The sequence below is a fragment of the Morus notabilis genome, unplaced genomic scaffold (assembly GCF_000414095.1).
Source record: "Morus notabilis unplaced genomic scaffold, ASM41409v2 Scaffold120, whole genome shotgun sequence".
NCBI classification, from domain to species: domain Eukaryota; kingdom Viridiplantae; phylum Streptophyta; class Magnoliopsida; order Rosales; family Moraceae; genus Morus; species Morus notabilis.
This window is the reverse complement of record NW_010367559.1, coordinates 202988-220360: the sequence shown is the minus strand read 5'-3', so window position 1 is coordinate 220360 and position 17373 is coordinate 202988. Positions and strand designations below refer to the sequence as shown.

Genomic DNA, 17373 nt, shown 5'->3' with positions numbered 1-17373 from the left:
ACGAAAGTTGATTCTGCCTTTTGTTCCAAGTGAAGGCCATTTCCCACTTAAACTTAACAACTAGAGTTTCATACATTCTCTTGTATTAAGCAAATTTCAAGCAGTGTGATTCGTAAAATTTTCTATTTGAGAAGAGAATTTTTAGTTTTCGCTCTCATTTGAAGCCAAATGAGAGCTTTTTTAAGAAACACAGCGGTACCAAACTGACCCTCGAGAGAATCGGAGATAAGACGAAAATCTCAAAATTTCTTAGAGAAGGACTTCAAATTTTGAGGGATCTAAATTCAGGGAAAGATACATATGGGGCTTGAGAAAAATTGGAATGATGAAATGTGTACCACTTTATGGCCTCGTGGCATTAGTCTTCACTTCTCAAGCCCACTTGTCTGTCTCTGCGATTGATCTAAAATCTAATAGATTGGACCCTTATTGTATGCTCAATCTTTTCTTTTTCTGCCGTTCTCTCTTTTTTCCTTCTAGTTCCTAACTTCTATGTCTCATTGCGTTGAATCGTCAAAAAGGGTAATAGATCAAAAACCGTGATTCAAAGTAGAGTCCAATGAGATAATAAAGAGAAAAGGTGCTTCAGAAATTGGACGCACATTATTCAGCTCAAAACTTTTTCTTTTTTGCGCCAATAGAGATTATATGAAGCCACTTTCTTTTTCTCTTCTTATTATCAATCAGACCAACTTTAGCAACGGCGTGTGCCTCTCTATTAGTCAAGCTAATACTATCCAAAAACTTGGGGGTATCTGAAGACAATGAAATCTGAACCAACATCTTGTTTTGGTGAAGGGGATTCGAATCTAGAATTGCAGATAATACCGACACTTACCAAATAGTTCTTTGTCCAAATGTAAAAGTGAAACTGAGGAAAATAAATATGTTGGCTCTGTTAATATTAAATATCCATGTTATGATATTCACAAATAACTTGATAGTGGGGATATAGATGATACTGCCCTGCCGCACAATTAATAAATACAATGAAAACAACACATCTGTGCCACGTGGCGTTGGCATTTTCAATTTGCAAGCTGGGTGTGTTGTGTAGTATTACAGTGATTCACATTATGACAATCGCACAAATTAGAGTGGAGGGGCCATATATGCCCTTAATATTCAGCTCCACAGGGACATAAGTGCGAAGGAAAAAGAAAAACCCTCTTCATTATTCTCTCTTCAGCCTCTTTATTTCTCTTCACACACAAACTTCTCCTAAACCAAAACCCCACTTCATTTTCCTCTGTCCAAAAGTTAAATGCAAAAAAGCCATTAAATAGATCCCAAATTTTAATTCCATCTACTAAGACCCTTTTTTTAAGGCCTTTTTTTAAAAAAAAAATCTATTTATGAGACAAGAAATAAAAAATCCCTCTAGAAAAGAGCAAGTCCCACAAATTCCCATCAACTTTTGCAACTCAAACACTTGAGCATCAAGTACTAACCATCTCTCAAGAACCATGATGCCTGCATATGGGGTCATCTTTTCTCTCATTTTGCTGCTCTTCTTGGCTACTGTGATTACTACCAAGACTGAAGCAAGTTTGGCCCATGTGAGTGTTTCTCTCCTAAAAAAAAAAAAAAAAAAAAAAAAAAAAAAAAAAAAAAACCCCACCTTTGTTATTGTTTTCACAGATCCCTCTACTTTCCCTTTGTTGTTTAGCTGGTGCATGATTCTTTTTCCCCTTGTGGGTATTCCTTGGATTGAATGTTTATTTTGTGTTTTTGATTCTTGTAGATAAATGGGTCTGCGGCAGTTGCGGCGGAGGAACCGCCATTAGTGCCGCTGGTGGAAGAAGGGAAAATGGAGATGATGATGAATGAGAGCAGAAGAAAGTTGGGAAGTTTCCAGATATGTGCACTTTGTACTTGCTGTGGAGGAGCTAGAGGTGTTTGCTTGCCATCTCCTTGTTGCTATGCCATCAATTGCAACATTCCCCACAGGCCTTTTGGCTTCTGTTCTTTCACTCCCAAGACCTGTAATTGCTTTGGATGCCATCTCTAAAACTCTCTCTCTCTCTCTCTCTCTTTCATCTCTCTGTCTCTCTATATATCTTATCTCCATAATTTATAATTTATATTGTTCAATTTGGTGTTTGGAGAGTGTGAATGGGAAAGAATATCTGTTCTTGATTTGTTTGTTTGTTTATAGCTTATAAAAATTGTATTTTTGTTAGGAGGGGAGAGAGTGCTATCTCCAGGATAGTTTTTTTTTTCCCCATCTCTAGTGGGATTTATCCAAATGATATTTTTTGGGGGCAGGAAAAAAAAATTTTATAGCAATTCCTGGAGATAGCACGATGTTAGGATTAGCATAATTTACGGGTATTCAAGGGGAACATCTTCCTTGTTAGTGGAGCTATTGGAGCTTATGATGATTAATTAACTTTTTTAAAGAATATATTAATGAAAGTTCTGAGTAGAGATGGTGTGACACTCATGACAAAGGATTAAGATTTGAAGTTTATTATTTTAGTCTTGTTTTCTTGCATGTTGAGTTATAAATTTCGTTTTTTTAATTCAAACTAGTGGGTGATATCTATTTGCATTGGGTTGGATGATTTTAATATTGTCGACCATAGTTCGTGTCTTATATAGTTTCCATTATTTTTTTTTTAATCCTGCTTTCACTATCGTTTTGCTGATTCGAGTTTAAAATTCGAGTTGAGATGTGATTTTATGTGAGTTTTTTACTGTAGTAAAAAAGTTAGATGTGATTATTTGTCAAAACTTTTTACTGTAACAAAACTCGAATCAGCGAAACAAACGAGGCTTATATTTTCATTTCACGTTCGGCAGAAAGTGAATTGCTAGCTTGTTATGGTAATGTGGTTTTCTTTGCTGTACTTTAATGCGTTGTACTTTATGCTCCTCCCTTCCAAATATAAGTTTTGAAAATTTAAACAAAAAAAAAAGGAGGGGGGGGGGGGGGGGGGGTCTTATGTCCAGCTATATATCATTGCCACTTGTTTAATTCACGGAGTCTGTGAATTAAATCACCAGTGGAGGTAATACATTTTTTACATGCTATGTCCTGCCACTTTCCTACAGATAATGCACTGATTTGGGTGGTCCCTTGATTTAATAAAATTGGGAACCCTCCATGGTAGAGAGAGAGAGAGAGAGTTGTCTTGTTAGCTTTGTTAAATTACCTTAAATGGGTTGCAAAGCTAATTATTGGAGGAAAAATAAGCCTAAAATAGGTAGATCTTATTTGTTTTAAATAACTTATTGATGCAATGACATTAATGCATGTAGTTGTAGCCAACGCAAATATTAAGGGCGGGTAGGAGTTAGGTGGATGCAATTAAGCCTTAGCTTCTAACTTGCTGCAATTGTTAATGAATATGGTTCTTGAGTAATATTATTTCATTATTTAGACTTTGTATTCATCTGGTTTCAATATAAAAGTTTGCATTGAATACCTTTGTAGAATGCTGAAGATAGCATTTCTCACTTGCCCAAGAGCTTGTTTTGTGTGTGTGTGTGTACAATTATATATATATATATATATATATGTATGTATATATATTTGTATTGGTAGCTTGTGGGGTTTGTGGGGGATTATGGACATGGCGGTAGGGCTTGGTGCCACATCTGAATTTGATATCTTGAGAATAGTGTTTTGGGAATCTCATTGACCCAAGTTTTGTGTGTGATGACAACATGCAGCAACCCATGTGCTGCCCAAAGGACAAATCAAAATCAGTTTTGTGGGCGTTTTTATCCTGCCCTCAATTTATTGTATAACTTCTCTGGCTTGTTTATATCAGGTCATGTTTGATTATTGTGTTTTTCTTTATATATATATATATATATATATTTAAAGAAATGTGTTTCCAAGTATATCAGAGACGGCCAACTTGCCTGTCACAAACTTTGTATCATGCTTGCTTCATATGTTTGTTTTCATTCTAGTCAAAATGCATGTGAAGTTTATATGCAAGCTGCTACCATAAAGTTTGTCACATGATTGATGCTGAAAAGATCTCTCATTAAGACTGGTCCTTGCAAATTCAGGGAAATTTATTTAAGTATGGAACTTGAATAATTAGAGTTATTTGCAATGTTATTGGGTTTTTAAAGTTTGAAAGTCAATAATATGGATTTTATGAAAATAATTGTTACAGGAATATGCAAGCAAGTCCATAATTGAAAGCTGACATTGACTTGGAATTTTTATTAAGGAGAAGGAAAAAAAATAAGATGAAAATTTTGGAAACGGTTGGATGAAATAAAGAATATTATTAATAAGCACACTATTAATGATATTCAAGCAGCTAATGAAAATTAATTGAAGGCATTTATCAGCAATCAGATGCCTTCAATTAATTAATTGGGAGGAAAGTTGTAACTTGTAACGAAACATGAGTATTTTTCTACCAAAAACAAAAAAACAAAATGAGATATTTAAGTGGGTTTTCGGAGCAATTAGTGAGCTCGTGTCAATTGTGATCTGTATAGGGACTGGCATTATCTTGCATGGGTCAACACTCAACGGTCATTTAATCCTTCCCCCCCAAAAAAAAAAAAAAAAAAAAAAAAAAAAAGTAATTTAATCCATCAACTTTTTTCTTTATTCTTAATAGGTAGGTACTAGTTTTCTTTGGAGGGAATTAATGCTTTAACTTTCAAATTTTTTTTAGCTACGCTTTTTGCGAGTCATTTTTTTTAGTTAATGGGAATTGTATACTCATAAAAACGGAATTAATGTGTATGTGTATTTTGTATTTTTGGGTGTGTGTACTTTTGTGGTGTTATGTATTTATATATGTAAATATATATGTATATACATACATATGTGTGTGTGTCTATAATCTATATCTGTGGTGTTATAATGGTTTCTTAGCTTCTACAGCAGGCAAAATCATCAACTCTTGTATACCCCCATGCGTAAACCCAAAAGCAACTGAAGAGGGAGAAAAATGCGTTTGGTAGAGGGATTCATTTTCTGATTCGAATCATGATTCGTGATTTGTTATAGTATTTTCTCTCACAAAAAATACACGTAAATTGAAAATAGTTTGAATCACATGGTTTGAATCATCCAACCAAACGAATAGTTAAAGGCTTGTTAACCTCTAGATTTACTAATTCAATCCTTGAAAACAAAAAATACAAAAAAGAAAAAAGAAAAAAAAAAAAAACCTGAATATGGGTGGGCAGTTCACAATGACATACCGACTATTGACTTTGGTATGTATAATGTATGTGAAAGTGTGAATTAGTTGTAAAGCTTTTTATTTAACCTTAAAGTGGGCGTTGTCAAAAGGTTGTCCCACACTTGTGTTGTACCTCGAAACAAGTGAAATGGGCTGTGACCCTCAAAACTCAAATCATTTTTTATCATACTATTTCCCATCTTCCACTCTCTTGTATCTTTCCACATTTCATATCAATATCACAAATGAACTTTGTTGTCTTAGCCGAATCGTTTATTTTCACCAGAAGACAAAAATTCTGTATAACCTTTTTCCAAGCCTGCAACGTTAAAAGTAATATGACCCCAGTTGCATTTTGCAAGTCGGAGTTTTCAACTATTAATATAAGAAACAAAACTTTGTGGTTGCTCGTAATTTATGATAAACTCCGCACCTTCTTAAATCACTTGAATAGGGAGGGCAATATAAGATAACACGAATAGAAATTGACACAAAAATTACGGGTTAGGATTGAGAAAATAATGACCCGTTCACTTCGTCGATTCGAGTTTTGCTACAGTAAAAAATTATCAGAAACAGTCACATCTAACTTTTTTACTACAGTGAAAAGCTCTCACATAACATCACATCTTAACTCGAATCAACGAACTAAACGGATCCTAAGAGTGCGGGTCGAAATTGAGTCGACTCGAATTGGGTCAGAATCAGGTCAATTTTCGAGTTAAACCTGTACAACTTGAAAACGACATGCAATTCAATTTCGGGTCCAACCAGAAACGAACACTTAGGCGATGTTTGGTAAAGGGATTCGTTGCCTGATTCGAATCATGATTCGTGGTTCGCTACAGTATTTTTTCTCATAAAAAATTCACGTAAATCGAAAATGATTCGAATCACATGGTTTGAATCCTCCAACCAAACGTCCTCTTAATGACCCGTAGGAAAAAAAAAATATATATATATATATATAATATATATACTCACACACAGGCAGCCACTTAGAGTCAAGTCTTAGGTCGTTTAGTTTATTGATTTGAGTTTTTAATTCGAGTTGAGATGTAATTTTATGTGAAATTTTTTTGTTGTAATAAAAAAATTAAATGTGATTATTTTTAAAAAATTTTTTACTGTAATAAAATTCGAATCGGTGAAACGAACGGAGAGATCACCTATTTTCTATTTTCTGTAAAGATTCTCAGAAGAGTACCTTACCTCTTTCTTAAGTCCTCTCCCTCGAAATATCTACCTATCTTAAGAGCGCTCCCTCGCTTTATATTATTGAAAAGGCGCATAAATTGGATTTTTTCCTCTTCTCAACATCTTAATGTTGCGCCCCTATCAATTCACATTGATAAATCAATTTAGGGAAACGAAAATTCCTATTAGATATAATACTGAGTCAACAGGAGAACTACCCCTATTCCGACTTTTAGACGATAAATCCTAAAAATTAGAATCACCCAGTCCCATACTCCCTCTTCTGCCGCCTCCCTCTCTTCTTCCACCTCTCTCTCTTCTTCTTCTCCGTCCGCCATCTCCTCCGTCCGTCGCAGTCCTCCGTCCGAAGTTCTCCTCAGTCCGTCACCGATCTCCTCCTATTCTCTTCTGTCGTTGATCTCCTCCGTCTGCCGCTCTCCTCAGTCCGCCAATCTCCTCAGAGATCCCATTAAAGCCCAGCTCAAGGTTGGAATCAGGAATCCCTTGTTTTTTTCCATTATTTTCAACTTTCGTGATCTAATATTCGCGGTTCTTTCTGGGATTAGTTCTGCTTTGATTACATGTGAACAATCTGTTGTGTTAGAGATTTCAAATTCAACTTCCGTGATCTAATATTCTCGGTTCTTCTGCGACCTAACATTTGATTTTTTTTTTTTCCGGTTTTTTGCTTGCTTTTGTATAGTTTGCTGCAGATGATTGTTACTGACATATATTTGGACTATGCATATATATGATTCTTACACAATTAAAGAAAAGAAGAACACGAGTGAGCTTACTACACAAACGTCACAACTAGAAACAAAGTCTGTGGACTAACGAGCCTCAAAAGGAAGTGAACACTTGTATATTAGCTGTGTTACAGATTATATTATTACAAGCCATTGAGCACAATTTAGAGGAAAGGCTTAACTCTTGTTTACTAAAACATCAGTAGATCATATTGCAAAAATGTTAAGCAAAAGAAAGAATTTTAAAAACTAGTTAATGAAATATTTGTCATAGTTTTTGAACACTTGTATATTAACTGTGTTACAATTATATTATTACAAGCCATTGAACACAATCTAGAGGAAAGGCATAACTCTTGTTTACTAAAACATCAGTAGATCATATTGCAAAAATGTTAGGCAAAAGATTAAATTTTAAAAACTATTTTATTTTGTTCTTTTACTGTTGTATTTCTGTTACTATTGTAGTTGTTATGTTCTTTTTTTTTCCCTTGTAAATTGAGTTTTTCCTTAAGTCTATTGTAGATGAACAACAATGATTTGGAGGCACAAAGTGAGAACATTGATTTCGATGGAGCAATAGATGTCGATATCAAACTTGAGGAGGATGTGGTTGAGCTCACAGGCATCGGTGGCCAAAAACCTCTCAAAAAGAAGAAGTTGAAATCGAAAGTTTGGAACTTTTTTGACATCCTTCCTCTTGGCCTGGACAAAAAGCTTAGGAGTGCTTGCTACTAGTAAGTATGGAAACAGGTAACATGTTGAAGCATATTAAAACTTGTCTGAGATCAGACACAAGAGATATTGGTCAAATGCTTATTTCTCGTGATAGTAGCTTATTATTTGGTTCTTGTTCCTTTGATTCTGAAAAATGGCGTGAGTTGATCACTGCTTGTATTGTTATGCATGATTTGTCTTTCCAATTTGTTGAGTACAAAGGATTAAGGGCTATGCTTCAATATCTGTATCCTGATGTGGAATTAGTGTCTAGGAACACTGCTAAAGTTGACACTATTAAGTTGTATGAAAGGGAGAAAACAAAAATAAAGAATATGTTGGATGCATGTCCTGGTAGAATAAGTTTGACATCTGATTTGTGGACTTCATTGACTACTGATGGATATTTGTGCCTGACTGCTCATTTTCTTGATAAGAATTGGAAGTTGCATAAAAGAATCTTGAATTTTTGTCTTATGCCACCTCCACACATTGGGATAGCATTATCTAAGAAAATCTTTTCTTTATTAAGTAATTGAGGAATTGAGGAAAAGATTTTCAGTATCACTTTAGATAATGCTGATTCGAATGATGTCTCTGTGGATGCATTACAAAACCAATTGAACTTGCGTGGTTTGTTGCCTTTTCATGGTGAATTCTTTCATTTGAGATGCTGTGCTCATATACTTAACCTTGTTGTGCAAGATGGTTTGAAAAGTATTGATAAGTCGGTTAAGAAGATTCAAGATAGTATTAAATATGTTAAAAGATCACAACAAAGGAAGCAAAAGGTTTTAAAATGTGTTTAAGTTGGTATCGATGGGAAGCAACAAAGGATTGTCTCAAGATGTGGTTACTAGATAGAATTTGACTTACCTTATGCTTGAAAGTGCTCTCTTTTATAGACGTGCTTTCCAACATTTGGAATTGAGTGATTCTAACTATAAGAATTGTCCCAACTCCGATGAGTGAGAAAGAGTTGAGAAAATATCCAAGTTTTTGAAAGTCTTCTATGATGCCACACTTTTGTTTTCTGGCACTCACTATCCCATAGCAAGCTTGTATTGTCCAGCAATTATGGAATGTTACATAACCCTGAAAAATGCTACCCAAGGTGGAGATGAGTACTTAAACTCCACGGCTATGCATATGTGGCCAAAATTTCAGAAATATTGGTCACAATTCAGCTCCATTTTAGGCATTGCACTTGTGTTTGATCCTCGGTATAAGATGCAGTTTATTGACCTTTGCTACAACAAAGCTTTTAGGCATAACTCTGAGGAGTTGTTTTCTTTGCGTGAGAAGTTAGAATCCCTTTTTGACGAGTATGCTTTGAAGCTTGATCATTCTACCTCACCATCCACTTCCAAGAAAAAGGACAAGAGTAAAGCACCACATAGAATAGAAGTACATGAGTCAGATTTGTTGAAGGTAATATTTACTTTTCTTATATATTTACATTATTTTACATAGAAATTAGTATATTAGTTACTAATGTTTCATATTTTTTTTCAGGAATTTGATAATGTTTCAAGTGATTTGTTTTATGCTTCAAACCAAAAATCACAGTTGAAATTGTATTTGGATGAGCCTAGAATGAAACGGGGGAATTGTATTTGGATGAGCCTAGAATGAAATGGAGTTATCAATTGGATATTCTCTATTATTGGAAGACAAATCAGTGTCGCTACCCAATTCTTGCTGCCATGGCTCGTGATATATTATGCATTCATGTATCAACAGTTGCTTCAGAGGCTGCATTTAGTGTTGGCGGTCGTGTGCTTGATCAGTTTCATAGCTCTCTTAAACATGATACTGTTGAAGCAATTGTGTGTACAAGGGATTGATTGTATGAAAATGAAGATATATTCTTCAAGTTCTTCATTGTTCTCTTAAATATTGTTATTATCAATCTTATAAATGCTAATCAATTCAACTCTTTTTCCTAGATGGATTCAAAATACTTCATCAAGATATGGATGACCTCATCAACAATGTGGTGAATCTTAACATACATGAAGAAAAAAATGTCAACCAAGCTTCTAACTCCGGATGTGCTTGAATTTGGTTTTTATTATGGTTTTGTGTCAATTTCGTGTGACATGTGATGTAGGTTGTTGAACTATGTGGTTGTTGAGACTTTGTTATGTAGGTTTCATGTGATGTTTTCTTCTGCATGCATTTAAACTTTGTTGTTGCTGAAACTTTATTTTCTAGATTTAGGTTTGGACTTTGGTGTTGGAACTTTATTATCTATGCTTGGACCTTGGTGTGAGTCTTATGAACTATGTTTTCTAGTAGGATTATGGTATTTTGGGGATTAGACTTGTTATCATATTAACTTGTTTGCCTATGGTGTGTTTTATTATTTTGGTGTTGATAATGTTTTCTTATGAATTATGAGCTATGATACTTTGTTAATTGTTATTATTTTAGACGGATTTTATCAATAAATGATATTTGTAACATGTTATAAACTTTAATATATGTACAAAATGTATTGAAATCTACAATTTCATGTTAATTTCGGTTCAACAGGTTCGTGTCGTGTCTCGGGTTCGCGAGTCAATTTCGTGTCGCGTGTCACTTTCGATTTGTGTCGTGTGAACTTGCAACCTGACCGTGTCGTGTTCGTGCCGGCTGTTCTCAATTTTTTCGTGTCGCAGGTCGTGTACGGGTGGCATTAAAAAAAATGACACGGTACAAACACGACACGAACACGAATTGACACCCTTACACTTGAATATATTAAGCAAATAGTTAATTAACCATAAAATGTTTTTTTTAAAAAGAAAAAGAAACAATAAAACGAAATCCTACCTGTTGAAACCCAAATCAACGAAAATGAAAAACATGGTATTTATTTCCTTTCTTACTTGTATCTATAATATGTACATGAGAAATTATAGAAGTGAAAAAAAAAATGAAAAATTTACAATAGGGACATAGGGTGATTATTTAACTCAACTGAACAGACAAAATAAATAAATAAATAAATAAAGGTAAAGCTATATGTATAACCATCAATACCTGTTTATGTCTCTCCATGTTATGATTTCTCTCTACAACATCTTTGCTGTGCTACATTATTGGCAAGGATTTTAGAAAGTGCATATCATATAGATAATATTCTATGCTCTTCTTTAGTGGTTATTGGTATGGATCAACCCAACATTTGTCCTCTTGTACGGCCTTCACCCATCGTTTCTTGAAGATATCCAATTCTATATACGATTGCCTCCTCACCTACACACACCAACAAACCATAAAGTCTTGTCATAACTAATTCTTGTTTAAGGGGTCCAAAAGAAGGAAAAAAAAAAGTTTGACTAGTGATTTTAACTTACAGCGGCTCTGTGGTCCTTTGGATGGGAATGGGAATGGGAATGAAGTGGTGGCTGCAAAAAAAAAAAAAGATTATTTGGGTTTTTTCGGTTTTGATTCCGTGATTTAACAAAGCATCGAAACATTGCATGCGCAGAATCAATACCGAAATTTCCATGCTTGTGATGTTCTTTCTTCCATAAATCCGGTTCTTTGCTGAAGATTTAGTCTGCATTGAAAAATACAAAAGTGCAAAACAAATAAAATGAATACTTAAGGAAATGAAGAAAGAAGCTTATGTACAAGATGAACATTGAACTAATGATTAATCTAATTCAACTGAGATGGGATAAGGTCTGCATAGATCTAGAGTAATTGACCGATTTTGAATCATGAATGCAAAGACATATTGTTAACCTCATTTCAATATGAAGAGTCTAAACTCATTCCTACCAGTAACTTTTATGATACAGTACAAAGGCATTTTTCTAACCTTATTTCCATCTCCACCTCCCAATGTAGACCGACCATGGTGAACTACATATTCAGCATCAACGACACCGACACTTTTAGTTCGATCACCCTGTCAAGATATAATTATAAAAAAAAAAAAAAAAAAAAATGAGGGTACATAGCCAAGCAAAACATTAGAGTGTAAAAGTACAGTAATCAGATGGGAAATAGAAAATATCATCAGAAACTTGCCTGTGCACAGTAACCAAGCTGCATATCTAGGCCCCATGCGTGGATCAAGTCATTCTGAATAAATAATCAAATCAAGTCAAAACTACCCACCCGAACCCCCTTGCCACTAGACCAAGCGGTCTTAGGCAACTAAACTTCATTCATTTCACTAGTGTTTAGCAAGATTGAAGTATTCCCGACATAAATTTCATAAGCCAGCCATAGTTGATGCATTTTTCTATGGACGAATTGACCCAAATCACTGTTAAATCTAGAAATGAACTCACTTGGATCATAAACCATGCGCATCGCCACGCAGCTCTTGAAAAAACTGGGGCCATCATTTCAATCCATCTGCAACAGAGATTTTAAGTTAATCCCTCAAGGGTAATACCTTCTATTAGAGTAAATACTTGATACAATGTAAGAAGCATGATACTTAATACAATGTAAGAAGCATGATCCTTTCAATTTAATTTAGAAAGGAAAAAAGAAAAGAAAAGAAAGAGTACTTTTTTCAGCTACCTAAGCAACAGAAACTTTTAAGCTATATGAAACAGAGCAGATTTATTACGATTAAGTTTTTACCCGGTGCATGGAGGAGCTTTGCTGTTCTCATCACAACCCTTCCCATGCTTGTAAGTTCTTCTGCAGAGAATATCAATGAAAAGCATGAAGAAAATTCATACCAGGGTAAGAAATTACGAATACGATTGTTAAGCATAATTAGTAATGCCTAAAGAGTATAGTGGAATAACAGCAGTATCTGCTTCTTGAATCTTGATTCGTGTAGACGAGAATCATCCGACTAAAACTTTCCAAACCAATCTTAACATCAAATCTAAGCTTGTCATGATGCTGATATGGAATTTTTCTCTTAAAAACACAAAAGTGAAATGTGAAAACCGCACGAAAATAAAATTATGACAAACCTGTGCACCGTTGATCTTCTCCCGCGTGCAGTTATTTGATGATGCAGCTCCACTGATTTGACTGGATCAAGCGCGGGCTGTGATATCTCCAGCCCTTCACTTTGAACAATGGAAATATACCTAAAATGTCAAAAAAGAGGAATCAAGTTTCAGCACTTGTCAATTAACATGTTGGAGAGATTTAACAATTATTTGGCCTCTAAATAAGGTTTAATGGGTTTCAACTAAGAGCTTTATGTCAAAAAAAGAAAGGGGTTACAGAAATTTCTATATAAGCTTCGGACAAGAGCCAAGTAAGGTGCCATATTACAGAGTTTGAAAGAGAAACATAATAATTGCCAAAGAGTCAATTCTTAATATCATTGTTCGACATTATTAAAAAAAAAAAAAAGGAGGTTAGTAACATGACATACAGTTTAGGGTCGAAACTGTCAACTCCAAGGTCCTCATCCCAAAGGAAAATGTAATCATATTCAGCAACTATATCAGGATGCAAGAAACGCTTTGCAAACCACCTAAGGCATCATGAAGAACAATATGTAGTAAAAACAAGTTCTGTAAAACTCAGCTTCTGTCACAAGTTTAAAACAAGAAGCTATAAGAATAGTAACCATTTCGTCTGATTGACCGCAGATACGTGTATGACACGGTCGCTCCATTCAAAAGTCTTCCACTTATCGACATTACCATCGTAATGGAAAAGCATTACAACAAAATTACTGGATAGAAACTGCAAGAAAGCTTTGTAAACGGAAATCATCCACATAGATTCAGAAAAGAGACTTAAGGACGCAAAGAACTATAAAATCTTCTTCATACCTTTCTGACCATTTTATTGACAAGATCTTTCTGTTTTATCCCAACCGCCACAGCGAATAAGTTAACTGAAGAGCTTTCTATTTTCTGGTTGAACAGTATAAAAGAAAATATTAACAACAAATCCACAATAATACTCAATAAGGATTCAATTATTTAAGAAATCAGTTGAAACGTTACATCATTATTTCTACGCATACCTTTGGAGAACCCCATAATGGCCGGAATTCCAAATTAGAAGTCTTGCAGACAATACCTTCAGGTAACGCCTCACTTCCAGAAGGTCTACATTGATTCTAAACAGGCAGAAAAATAAAATGTAACAGATTTCAGTGAGCTTTCAGAGGGAAAAAAGAAAAAGGAACAACGTGTAAAACTTGAATGGAAGAAAATGAACCTTGCATTTGTTTAGTTTAAAATTCTGCAGCGTATCAGTGACTCCCCAAAGTGATAACTTCTACACAATAGAACAAAAGGACATATTTAAAGTTTAAACTATTCAAATTTCAGAAATTTACCAAAAATAAATAACTCAAATAGATGGGGTTAATCAAAGGAATATAGACCCGTTCGGTTCGCTAATTCGAGTTTTCAATTAGAGTTGAGATGTGATGTTGTGTGAGAGCTTTTTACTGTAGTAAAAAAGTTATATGTGACTGTTTCTGAGAGTTTTTTACTGTAGTAAAACTCGAATTCTAAACTCGAATCAATGAAAAGAACGGAGCCGGAGTAGAAACTCTTGTGTAGAATTTAGATAATATATTTTGTATACTGAAAACAAAAAGAAACGATAAATGGTGTACCTCTTTGTAATCTGGTGCTATAAATGCACTCCCTATGAAATAAACTAGACAAAGCAAAGAAGCTGCAGGGATAAGGCTACAAAAGCAAGATCTCCTACTGTGTGAATCGACAAGTAAAGATAGCTGCAGAAAAAAAAAAAGAAAAAAAGAGAGAGAGAGAGAGAGAGAGAACTTTTCTATGAGTAACAAAACTAGAAATTATCAGAAAAAATGTAACAATTTTATTGCAACTAGGAGTACTTCTCAACGTACTGATAATCATTCAAGACTCTAAAACAAGAAAAGATCAGCTTAATCACACAATTTAATTAGTATAAAACTGAAAATCCCCCATAACCAAGCGAATAATGCTACAATAATGCTATAATCTCCAGTCAAACTCCATAGCTTCAGTAAAGAAATGGTTTCAAACTTTCAAATGTATGTATACATGTATATAATATGCGTATATAACAATTTAACTGTGTATATATCTTATATGAGTATCAATAATATGGCAAGGTTCTGAAAAACGCTCCAAACTTCAACAAATAAAATTCTAAATTGAAAATAATAATAATAATAACAGAGCAGGTACAACAATAAGAAACAAAGGGGGAAAAAGGCATTCTCTTATTATTGTTTCATAGTTAATATAACAAAACAGGATTACTATGCAAGAACTAAAATTGATGAGATAGAAAAGCCAAGATTTTTAACAGTTAAGAAGATGAAGAAAGAGAAAGAAAGTGCATACAAAATAAGAAGGCTTCATATTTCGATTAATCAAGTCAACCACTCTGTTTCTCTGCTTCTTTCCTGTTTTTAGAACCCAGAAAATGAGTTTCCCAGAAAACGGGTTTTCAGAACGAGCTTCGGAAACTGCATTTGCTGGGGTGTGAATAATACAAGAATGATCAAAGAAACGTGAAGGAGTGAAGCATAATATGATAGAGGGAAAAAGAAAGAAAAGAAAAAAAGGGAGTTATAATTTTAGAGAGAGAAAACAAGAGTCATCATATTATTGTAGAGAGAGAGAGATAGAAACTCCAAAAGGTTAATGGGGATTTTGGGTTGTTAAAGAGGCAATCCGAACAAAACGGGAATGTTTAACAGATGATGGGTTTCAGTTTCCACGACCTTATTATTATTATTCCTAAAGTAATTATTTTTCTTTATTTTATTTTATTTTTGCCTAATTAAGTTATTAAAATGGAAAGAAGAAAAGGGGTAACTCTCTGGATGAGCAAAGAATCAGACAAAAAATCTGGTAAAAGAAGCTCACTAAGATATTTTTGATTTTTTTTCCCCTTGTCACGCAACAATAGTGAAACCTGTTGTTCCCGTTTTGTGTTTCTCTAAATTTTCTTTTATTGATTTATGCTTATTTATTCACGAGTAGGCCACTTCGATTCGAACGTTATTTTGGCTCGTTTAGTTCACGTATTTAAATTTTTAATTTAAATTGATATATGACTTTATGTGAAATTTTTTTATTATAAATAAAAAAATTAAATGTGAAATTTTTTTTACTATAATTCTAAACTCAAATTAATAAAATAAACGGAGCTTTTATCCTTTCTTACAAATTAACGTTTTATTCAAGAACTAATTAGACGTATGTTGTTTTGGTCCTTTATCTTGATAAATCTATTATTCTTAATATGGACATTTTGGAACGAAAAATGAAAATATATTGGATATATATAAGATATTGGCTTTTATTTTTTGGGCATAAACAAACTCTTATAACATAAAGCTATGAAATCTAGAGTGAAATAATTATGTTATATGACCGTGTCTCCTTTTTTTTTTCTTTTTTTTTTTTATCTTCTTGATTAGCTTATCCTCTTGTCTTTTATATGATTTCAATGTCATTGCCCCCCTTTTTTTTCCTGAGTGAGACTATTCATTTGCCTATTCAACTGAAATCTAAAAAAGGACGCACAACCAATCATAAAGCTTTCGAGAGTGAAGATAAGAAAAGGATTTGGCTTGTATTCTAGTATTTGGTTTTAGTATTATCTATTTCTTCCTTAAAATAATATGTGATGGACAAACTTTCTACACCACCACTTCACTTGACCAACATTTTAAAATGCTTGACAATTGAACGTAGACTACAAACCTAACTCTTGACTGGAACAAATAATAATAATAAAAAAAAATATCTCACTTCATTGGTATTGCGAATAGAACTTGTCTTAGACTGGAACATGTAAAAAATAAAAAATAAATCTTATGTAATTATAATTTTTAAAAGATGTAATATTGTTTTGTAGATAAATTATTTATTCTCACATTTTTAGAAAACCATTGTTGCATATATTTTTTTATATCCTCTACTTACATGTTTCATGCTTTTATAAATGACTTAAGGCCTTTCCCATAATTATTATTATTATTATTATTATTTCGTTTCTAGATTTGTTGTGTTAACAATTGAAGCGTTTCTTCAATTCCACGTCTATAACTTCTTCCAGTATTTAATTCAAATCCATTTTCCACGTCACCTGTTTAATGATAAAAAATGGTTGTGGGGGACTTGTAATTGTACGTTATTGCATTTATTATCAATATATAAAGAAAACAGCTCATGCCTATGAATATTCCTCATTATTGTATCTCAGTTTTTCCATGCACGCTTGCTTTCAAGACTCAACAAAGTTTAATATATAATATGCATGGCGTGCTTTGACTATTGCGATAGAAAACAACAAATACAATGAAAAATAAAATATTAATTCATTAATTGAACAGCACTAAACAAGTTGAGATAAATATTCCCAAAGTGAAAAAATGTTGCATTTTTTTTTTCACATTTCTCTCGTGTTTTGTAATCCATATTCACTGCTCGACCATGTTACAATGATATATTAAAATATAATGGTGAATGTGTGATATATATATTCTCTCACATACAAAACTCAACGAGATAATTATAAATCCCCAAATGCCAATATTTCTAGTTCTACTCATTCAAAACAATAATAATAATATTATT

The 17373-nt window shown here is 33.6% G+C and overlaps 3 protein-coding genes across 7 annotated transcripts; 2 read left to right on the top strand and 1 right to left on the bottom strand.

The window, feature by feature from the left end:
• Positions 1 to 1060: 1060 nt before the first annotated feature.
• LOC21398232 lies at positions 1061 to 2385 on the top strand. The gene is made up of 2 exons (XM_010112764.2): positions 1061 to 1559; positions 1745 to 2385. The coding sequence occupies exons 1-2, from the start codon at positions 1467 to 1469 to the stop codon at positions 2009 to 2011; spliced, it is 360 nt and encodes a 119-aa protein (XP_010111066.1). The 5' UTR covers positions 1061 to 1466; the 3' UTR covers positions 2012 to 2385.
• Positions 2386 to 6385: 4000 nt separating this feature from the next.
• LOC112094423 (zinc finger BED domain-containing protein RICESLEEPER 2-like) lies at positions 6386 to 9779 on the top strand. 5 transcript variants are annotated; one of them, XR_002903518.1, is made up of 4 exons: positions 6386 to 6851; positions 7640 to 7851; positions 9170 to 9262; positions 9347 to 9779. XR_002903518.1 is itself a non-coding variant. In XM_024175213.1 (2 exons), the coding sequence occupies exons 1-2, from the start codon at positions 8909 to 8911 to the stop codon at positions 9464 to 9466; spliced, it is 474 nt and encodes a 157-aa protein (XP_024030981.1). In that variant the 5' UTR covers positions 7889 to 8908; the 3' UTR covers positions 9467 to 9779. The 5 variants fall into 5 exon arrangements, 1 of the variants encoding a protein (XP_024030981.1); XR_002903516.1 differs by having other exon boundaries at positions 9137 to 9262; XR_002903515.1 differs by having other exon boundaries at positions 7640 to 7867; positions 9137 to 9262.
• Positions 9780 to 10676: 897 nt separating this feature from the next.
• On the bottom strand, positions 10677 to 15382 carry LOC21398231. Its single transcript, XM_024175221.1, has 15 exons — positions 15127 to 15382; positions 14391 to 14513; positions 13985 to 14044; positions 13788 to 13883; positions 13591 to 13674; positions 13383 to 13501; positions 13185 to 13286; positions 12772 to 12891; positions 12428 to 12487; positions 12127 to 12193; positions 11861 to 11914; positions 11649 to 11738; positions 11322 to 11384; positions 11179 to 11229; positions 10677 to 11077 (listed from the first exon to the last, which is right to left on the bottom strand). Exons 1-15 carry the CDS (start codon positions 15142 to 15144, stop codon positions 10982 to 10984), a joined length of 1203 nt encoding a protein of 400 aa, XP_024030989.1. The 5' UTR covers positions 15145 to 15382; the 3' UTR covers positions 10677 to 10981.
• Positions 15383 to 17373: the final 1991 nt, after the last annotated feature.